The sequence below is a fragment of the Callorhinchus milii genome, unplaced genomic scaffold, assembly GCF_018977255.1.
Source record: "Callorhinchus milii isolate IMCB2004 unplaced genomic scaffold, IMCB_Cmil_1.0 Scaffold4, whole genome shotgun sequence".
Classification (NCBI taxonomy): domain Eukaryota; kingdom Metazoa; phylum Chordata; class Chondrichthyes; order Chimaeriformes; family Callorhinchidae; genus Callorhinchus; species Callorhinchus milii.
Genome location: NW_024704745.1, coordinates 68,955,651 through 68,965,476, shown reverse-complemented (window position 1 = coordinate 68,965,476; position 9,826 = coordinate 68,955,651). Strand labels below are relative to the sequence as shown.

The 9,826-nt window shown below is 38.0% G+C and overlaps 1 protein-coding gene across 4 annotated transcripts in view; it reads right to left on the bottom strand.

Moving 5' to 3' along the window:
- Positions 1–8,029: 8,029 nt before the first annotated feature.
- Positions 8,030–9,826, bottom strand: part of LOC103183261 (WASP family member 3) — a 48,740-nt gene continuing 46,943 nt past the window's right edge. For all 4 annotated transcript variants that reach the window (XM_007900620.2, XM_007900624.2, XM_007900621.2 and 1 more), the window contains exon 10: positions 8,030–9,054. In XM_007900620.2, the coding sequence (XP_007898811.1) occupies positions 8,897–9,054 (158 nt within the window). In that variant the 3' untranslated portion in view covers positions 8,030–8,896. The remainder of the gene's footprint in view (positions 9,055–9,826) is intronic.

Here is a 9,826-nt window from a genome sequence, read left to right as displayed (position 1 = left end):
ATCGCTTTGCACACCCCACCATTGGTGGGCGGGCCTTCAGCCTATCTGCCCCTACTCTCTGGAACTCCATTCCACAGTCCCTCCGCCTCTCCCCCTCCCTTGCCCTCCTTCAAGACCCTCCTCTTCGACTGTGAGTTCATCTGCATCTTCAAAGCAGCTATAACATGATGGTGGCTCAATACTGACTGTTGCTTGTGTTAACATTGTACCGCAGGGTGGGGAAATGTATTCTTGGATGAATTCAGCCACCGAGGCAGATAATATTCACCAATGTTCCTCCATTGAGATGTCTCGAAGATGTGACAAGGCACTATATCAAACGTAGGGTTATTATTATTATTGTGCTTCTGCTAGTGGCAGGTGGAGTTATTCGCTTCTATCCAATTTCACAGATTCAAATTGGGTAAGAGAACCATACTTTATCTTTGCACTCAGAATAGAAAGTTTAATAATACATATTTAAGTTCAGTTATCAGATTTCCCTGTATAAAATGTTTGTGGCATGTATTCAGGGTAAAATAAAACCCTTTCAATAGGAAACAGTAGTACCTATTTATTGGTTGTTAAACAATAGTACTGTATTCCATAAAGATTATTCAGAAACTATTTTTATCGTACTTCTCTGTCACCAGCCTGTTGAAATTTCAGTAAGGCACCGACCTTGGGCTGTTTGCCTGATATAGTAGAGAACCATTAATGTAAATCAGCTCCAGTGTTTTTCCAGGATCCTTTTAAACTGAACCAAGGTGACACCAAACATCAGTGAGGGACTGTACTCCCGGGATGTCATTTTACATAAGAATATATCAGAAACAGAAATCTAGATGCGTTTATGTTTTATGCACTTGATGTTGACAATGAAAATGGATTCGTAATAATAAGTTGCTCATTGATCCCTGCCACTTTTCCCGTAATGTTAAAAAAGAGATAAAGAAAACCAACATGCTGAAAATTAGAAATAAAACTAGAACATGCTGGAAATGTATGAGAGTTTGATCAGAAGCTGAAAGAGAAAGTTTGGTTAGTTTTTGTGTCTTCATCACCTGAGACTTGAAAAGTTGGGAATACTGTATTTTCTTTGGAGCAGGGAACATTAGGGGAAATGTACATCTCCCCCTAATGTTCCCCACTTGAGTCCAAATCCCTGACTGTCCAGCACCTTGGCACATTCTCCCGATGTGAAAGGCACCATACAAATTTTGTATTGTATTATAATAAATAATAATCCTTGCAATTGATATAGCGCTTGTCACATCTTCTAGATGTCTCAAAACGTTTCACAGAATATACTGTAAAGTGAATTGACTGTATATTTGGGGGCAAAACGCAGCAGCCAATTGCGCACAACAGCGTCCCACAAACAGTCGTAGATTGATTGACCAAATTATTATTTTTTTTCTTGAGGGATTATTATCAGGCATTTGGAGTAAGGAAATTTGCCCAAGGTTTCGCTCTGCCGGGAATCAAATTATTAATGGTTTTGATGGAGAAAATCAAGAAAGTCAGTGATTAAGCGTGTGGAAAGAAGCAAAGAGAATGGAAATATAACCTAAAATGCTGAAATTCTCAATGGAGTAAAGGATCAAAGGGTTATGCAGTACAAATACATTATTTGTTAAAGATGGGAAGAGAGGATCCTACTTTTCTTTATTGTCATCGATATGGATGCTGTTCTCTTTGCTTGATGACGTTACCTTCTATGGAGGAATTAACTTTGAAACTGATAATGCAAACAGCAATTGATCACACTGTGTATATATAGGCAGAATTGGACAGTGAGAAGATGAATGGTGTGCTACCATCATCATTCTGAAGATCAAGTCAATAATTGTTGAGTAAGATGGATCATAATGTTAGCTAACATCCCTACTGTACAAGGGATACCCTTTATAAAGGCGTAACCTTTCAGTTTAATTCCTTGACTTGGTAATTACATCCGATCTATTCTGGAGGAAAGAAGTGACAGTGATGGCTCCAAAACAATCTGATAAAAGAATCGGTATCCTCAACAAAGCCACTCCAGTGTTTGGACAAAACCCATAAGACAGAGCTGTAAATTTGGGAGATATGATAATTTGGAATAAACACAATTATCAACAATATGTTAAATAAATAGTAATTAATCGTTTCACATCAGGAGGACATCTCAAAGCACATCACAGAATTCACCTCATAGTACAGTGGCTGTATTTTACAGACACACACATCTAATTTGTGCACACTAATGTCGCACAAACACACTTTTATTTGGGGATTGTTGACAAAGACACCAAGAAAAACTCCCTTCACTTTTAGAATAGTACAATGGGATCTTTAACATTCACCTGAACAGGCAGACAGGACTTTAGTTTCATGTCTCATCCAAAGGATACAATACAACAATCCAAGTTTACATATATATATAGCACTTTTCTGTGGTTTCTTTTCAGGAAGATGTCCCAAGGAGCTTGGCAGTCCTGACTTGGCACCCAAGCTAAGAGCTGAGCGGTCGAGTGAGAGGAAAGATAATGAAAAGCATGATCAAAGAGGAAAGTCTGAAACAGACCTTGAAAGAGATGAGCGAAGGGCAAGTAGGAGGGACTCCAGGATGGAATTCCATAGGCTGAAAACCAGACTACCGATGGTGGGGTCTGTAAAGGGGGACATGAAGCAACAACAACAACTTATAAAGCACCCTCCACACAGGGTAGAAGCTCAGAGCGTTTAACTTAGCAATTGACATGGACCCAGAGCAAAGGGAGTATCCAGATTGGTATGACTAGAGTAGGTCATAGTGGTAGGCTGAGGCAAGCTGGGAAATAGGGAGTTAATAGAGCCAAGTGAGGTTGGAGGTGACAGGTACACAGAGCCTAGTGGGAGGAAAGGACATGGGCTGCAGGGTTCTGGATCCTCTGCAACCTGTTTAGGAAAGAGTCAGGTTGTCCAAGATAATCATCACATTGATTTTTCCACCCTCTAATTTAAGAAAATGATAATTCCAATCCTCCGAGACACAGTAAATGTAATCATTATTGTTGACCTTTAGGGATATCAGTCAATCAGGACTCGAGGTTGAAAATTGATGAAAGTTTAATGTGAAAAATAAAAGATAGAAACACTAACCTATATTTATTCAAGACGCTACACCTTTTCTCTTTTGGATGACTTCATGCAATTGTCACAGAAATACTTTCTGCTTAGGTTCTATAGAATATCAGGAATGACACCGTCTATCTAAATTTGCACCAAAACCCTTGCAGGGAAAGAAAATAAGAATTTACACAAATTTATCAAACCTTATCAAAGAAAAACATTACCATTAAATGATGATGAAAAATGTCCTCCTCGACAATCATCCTCATTTTGGAATTGATGTCTTTCAAGTGAAAGTACTTGATCTTAGGAGGAAGGTGACTGCTGAGGACACAGAAATTGCTCTTCAATCAAGGAGGTTTTTTTTGTTAGTCTGGAAGCTTTCAAATTTGCAGAAACAAATAAAACAGACAGATTAAATGTGATAATTATCGACTGAATTCATAACCGATTCAGCTGCAAACACTCCCGACACTTTGGGTCAATGTAGGTTTTTGTAAAATATTTTGGCATAATAATAAATAATAATAATAATCCTTGCATTTGATATAGCGCTTTTCGTGTCTTCTAGACGTCTCAAAGCACTTCACAGAATATACCGTAAAGTGAGTTGACTGTATATTTGTGGGCAAAACGCGGCAGCCAATTGTGCACAGCAGTGCCCCACAAACAGTCATGGATTGAGTGACCAAATTGTTATTTTATTTATTTCCTTGAGGGATTATTATCAGGTGTGTGGAGTAAGGAAACTTGCCCAAGGTTTCGCCCTGCTGGGAATCGAACCCAAGTCTCTCGCTTGCGAGGCAAGTGCTCTATTCATTGAGCTGCAGGACTCCAAAATCATCTATGTTTGGCGTGAGCTGCCCACATAGACTGCTTTTTAGTGACCTAGAACAAATTGCATTTATATAGCATCTTTCATGTCAGGAGGACATCGCAGGGCAAAGGATTTGCAGTGGGAGCATCATCTGAAGATGCTTTTTCAGGTCATTAGCCGAGTTAAGCTGCTATTGTTCTATTTTATTTTTAGCTTAGGAAATCTGTGATCCTCCGCAATTGACATCACCGAGATATAAACAAGGAGTATAGCCTATGTTTATATAGCCCCCTTCAGTGGGGTGGCATCTCAGAGCGTTGAGACCTTTGGGCCAGAGGCTTCGGTCTGATGCCAGAAACCTAAAGATCTCACCATTGTTGTCTGCCTCTCCTTTTCTCAATGTCCATCCCTGCCATCGTGAAACACTCCAAGACGTTATGCTACATGATGGACATTATATAAATGCTGGTTAAGTCTTTGTTAAATTAAGCTTGAAAGAATCCCATCATAATTCAATGGATTTGAGGCCATTTGAATGGAGACCATAAGGATCATATGGCCTCATCCTGAATGTGGGTAAAGAGACATATTGCAAATTTGATAGCAGGGCAATTCATCACACTGCTGCTTGCCAAATTAAGTTGCAACAAAGCTGCAATGGTTAGGTTACATTTTTCATTGTCTAAGTTTCTTTCTGGACAAAGATTTTCCCCAATTCATCCTGCTCTGTGATTGGAAGCACTTTGTAATTATGCATAAAATTAGACCATGTTTACAGGTCATTCAATGGCAGACATTGTATGCTAGGCTAGCATTGTTTCATGACATTATTTCAACTACTGGGGTCTAACCTATGGCTCATGATCATTGGAGTACAGGGAAGCTATATGCAGAAGTCTGGCAATTCTATTGTAGATAGACTATGAGGATAGAAAAAGCACAATATTTCATAGGGTGCATTGAAATCAGGTATCATAGCTGGGACATGTTCCTCTGGAGACTGAGACTGACTGAATAGTGTGAACTAATAGGGCCAAATCAGCAATTATTTTCCACCACGGCCACTACTCTAGTAGTGATTCCAGCATGAGAGAATTCACACTATACGTGAAGAGCGCTCTATACATGTAAGTTGTTGTTGTAGTTGTAACTATCAGGGTCAATTTCTACACATTGGATACCTTCTAGTCACCCACATGAAGTGTACCTCAGTCAGCCTCAAATATTAGTACTATACTTAAGTGACAATTTCTTTGTTCTGCACTGCATCCACATGACGCTGTCAAAATTACAGTTCAATATCCAAGGTCAACAGATGACTCATTAATCTCATGGTCATCAGCGGTTTCCAATTTACATACCAGGGAAGAAGGTGTGGACTCTTCGATGTTTAGTGATATCAGATATGCCTTGACCTCATGCCTCATTAAGTTATTTTATATTCCAAGAACAAGATCATAACCTCTCATAACCAGGCACATAGTTCACTGAAAATGATGTAGACCTGTAGCTTAGTAGTTAAAGCACTTGCCTTGCATGCGAGAGACTTGGGTTAGGATTCCACAATTCACTTTACAGTATATTATGTGAATATCTGTTTTAAAAGTATGCAGCAACCTGCTACAACTGTTGCACCAAACTAGCTAAATTGAAAGAGTGTGATAGCAGATTTTGTTTTGAATTCAGCAGCAAACTCTATCCCAGAGTCCCTCCGACCTTCTCCTTCCCTTACCTCGTACAAGGTCCATCTCAAGACTTACCTCTTTGACCGTGCTTTCGGTCATCTTTCCCCTCCCCACCCCACTTGGCCCCCACCGCCAGCTTGGTGCCAAGCCAGAATTGTTAAACACCTTGGAATATCCTCCCAAAGTGAAAGATGCTATATCAATATAGTCCTAAAGTGGAGTCCTGTTGCTCAACGGTTGGAGCACTATAATAATAATAATAATAATCCTTGCATTTGATATAGCGCTTTTCACGTCAGGAGGACGTCCCAAAGCGCTTCACAGAACACACTGTAAAGTGAATTGACTGTATATTTGTGGGCGAACGCGGCAGCCAATTGCACACAGCAATGTCCCACAAACAGTCGTAGATTGAAAATGACCAATTTATTATTGTTTTGGAGGGATTATTATTAGGCTCTGTGTGGAGTAAGGAAACTTGCCCAAGGTTTCGCCCTGTGCCTGGAATTGCACTCAGGTCTCTCACTTGCAAACCGAGTGCTCTAACCACTGAGCTACAGGACTCCACAAAGCTTCACAAGCGAGAGACCTGGTTCAATTCCCAGCAGGACAAAATATTGGGTAAGTTTCCTTACTCCACACGTTTCTGTTTACCTAGCAGTAAGTAGGAACCCGGTTCTTAGTTAATTGGCGGATCGCTTTTCCGGGGGTAATAATTCCTTCAAAAGAAATAATAAATTGGTCACTTCAATCCACGATTTTTTGTGGGTCACTGCTGTGCACAATTAGCTGCAATGTTTTGCCCACAAAATATAGTCATTTCATTTTACAGTGTATCTTGTGAAGCGCTTTGAGATGTCTCAAAGATGTGATAAGGTGTTATATCAAATGCAAGTAATATTATTGCATGCAAATTTATATTGTAATTTTCCCTGCATCCTGGACAGAAGTGTCTGATCTTCATTTAACACTATTTCTTAGAAGCACAGTGTGGAGCAGACCACAAGGTCCAATGTAGCTGCTGCCCTGCAAAAAGACAAATGCACATCGAAGAAGGGAAAAAACTGCTAAATTTATAAATCTTGTGTGCACGTGTTTAAAAATGTTATTTTATACATTATGAAACTCATTTCCCATGAGATTAAATATATGTATAGTTCTGTACCAATGCTTGCTTTGGCTAAGCAAATACTTCTGAGCACCTGTTTTTCTAGTTATGTTTGTTAAGTATAAATAGAAGACACACAAGAAAGAAACAGCTGACTCTAATTGGAGACGTTCTCTGTATTCATTGCTATTCTCTCTCACTCACCAACTTCCTTCCCTAACACACTCACAGGGCCGAGCATTATTAAGTATCTTTTCTTATGGCACATTACTCTTTCTCGGATAATAGAATTATGAAAACTCTACTCCAGATGCTGACGTCTTACAATTTTAAACTGCATTTATCACCAAGCCATTCTCTCCTGCGTTCCCCCAAGAATGTTTCCAGCTATCCCCGTGCCTACAAGATTTATATCCTGTTTCATACTGTTCCAACATGTTCACCATCCTTTTCATATCTCCAAGATTCCAACTTAAGCAGTTTCCTCACTATCAGTGTCTATTAAGATTCCCTTCAGCCTCCTCACTTCTCCAATATCTCTCCCCTTCATGTGTATAATCTCATTCCCGTTTCCAACCTTTCCGACAGCATTATGCAGGAATCCATCAAGGTAAATAATCTGGTGTAACAGGGATGTTTAGCACTTGAACTAGTGATAGATATCTTCCCATTGAGGGTTAAATTACACTTCTAAATATGCTACATGCTCCTTCTGAATAAATTGTATCTTTAAATACAAATTATATTAAATAATAATAATAATCCTTGCATTTGATATAGCGCTTTTCACGTCGAGAGGACGTCCCAAAGCGCTTCACAGAACACACTGTAAAGTGAATTGACTGTATATTTTGTGGGTGAACGCGGCAGCCAATTGCGCACAGCAATGTCCCACAAACAGTTGTAGATTGAAAATGACCAATTTATTATTATTTTGTTTTTTTGGAGGGATTATTATTAGGCGTGTGGAGTAAGGAAACTTGCCCAAGGTTTCGCCCTGTCTGGAATTGAACTCAGGTCTCTCGCTTGCAAAGCGAGTGCTCTAACCACTGAGCTACAATACTTATGCTAATAAACATAAAACTGTGTAACAAAATCTTTTTGGGAGCATAATCACCTCCCATGCTGTTAAACTGTTTTAAGTTCATTGAAAAAATACTAATACAGAATAAGAGTAAACATTTTGTGTTGGGGTTGGGCATCTTATTTGAATTGATTGTTATAATTTCCAGCATTATAGTTTTCACATTAGTATGAAGCTATAGGTAAGAGTAAAAAGACAAATTTATTTTTGTAAAAGAAATTCAGTACAAAACACACCATGGATAAAATGTGTTGTGGCTTCGCTGCATAATTTTAATTTACCAACTACTGATGGAATTTTAAAAAATCCAGGTACAAATAATATCAGACACAGGATTTATTTGTGTTAGTTACATTTATATGTCTAAGACAATGTATACAGAAAATAAAATAAAATAAATCTTGACCTATTGGCAATACATCTGTTGACTACTTCATTAAAATATTATACATCATCACCAGTATAGTATAACATTTCTATACAGCAAATGATTCCATTAATATGATTTTCCCTCAATTAATACTGTTTTCAGGGGTAATACTTTAATTTTTAGCCCAGATTTGAGAACAAATAATGTCTTATCTGTTTAGATTTTTACCGAGTTGCTTTGTTTGAAATTATGATCTTCAAATATTTTACTTAGTGCTCTTAAAAATAACGTTGTATAATCACAGAGGTTCAAAGATGACATATTGAATGGAGATGTTGTTTCACTCTGTATGTTTACTCAGTCAAAAAATGTCATTCAAAAAGTCAATGAAACATTCTCACCAATACTAAAAGTGTTAATAAAACATGTTTATGGGCACTATAAACTTTCTATTCAATTTGCCTCTACATCGTATGTTCTTTGTAGTTGAAAAGTAACAATTCTTGCATGTTATAAAGTATAACAGCAATTGGTAACTACAACTCTAATTGTATCATGGAAGAACACTGTAACGCACTTGGGAGATGCACTGAAACAACTGCTTTGTTTCTTTCACTTTAACTGTTAAAACATTCACAACACCATCATCTAAAATGTGGTTTCTCTTTCCCTAGAATCAATTTAAATAATTTGGTGTATTATTTCAGATCTAACCAATATTACTTCATTTGATATTATTAGAACTGATGGAGCACAGATGTTAATCTGACCATTCGTTCTCCTCAAATTCTGAATCGTCATCTGAATCACTGTATTCCACAGCAATACGTCTGGACAGGATCGTTGCCACATCATTTCCAACTGGCTCTCGTTTAGCTTCCTGCTCGCGTTGCTCTTGAACCTTTTTTAGTTGGATACCTGGAATAACAAAGGTTTATTGTAAACCTATTTAGTTTTGTTTCAATATTATTTTATTAATCAAGAATTAATTGATTAATGGGGTACGGGGACAATTTCTCCCTCTAGTGGAGGGATCCAAAACAAGGGGAAACAGTCTTCAAATTAGAGCTAAGATGGTGAGATCAGAGGATGTTTTGTCATACAAAGGGTTGTGAGAATGTGAAATAAATGCATTGCTGCAGAAGACTGTAGGATCAATTGGGCTGCTTAAAAAGGATAAATAAATATGGGTATTAACGGATATGGTGAAAAGGCAGAAATATAGCAGATAAAAATCTGACATGATCTAATAAATGGTGTGGACAGAAGGCCCTTCTACTAAACATGTGTTGGACCTCAGGAAATATAGGACTGACTGATCTTCTAAATAATATCTCAGCATTCTAAAATAATTTGCAGCTCATTCTATTTTCCATGTCTGCAATAGCAATATATTCCAGCTTGGTTAATTGCAATGTGCTCTCATAAACCTTAGAGGTTATTACCACTTTTGATCGAACTGTGCAATAAGAACTGTAACAAGGAATTGTTAGGTATATCACTCTATCCTAATTAAATACAGTATCAGCCTAATAGATGAATAATATGATTCTTTATAGGGAGGCAAATGTTTCTAGAGTTGAACAACAATATGAAATAGTTTGACTGAACTGAATCACACATCTTGAGAAACTCAGTCTATTCTGATAAAGAGATTATGCCATAGAGACACGTGCTTATCTTGAGAGGT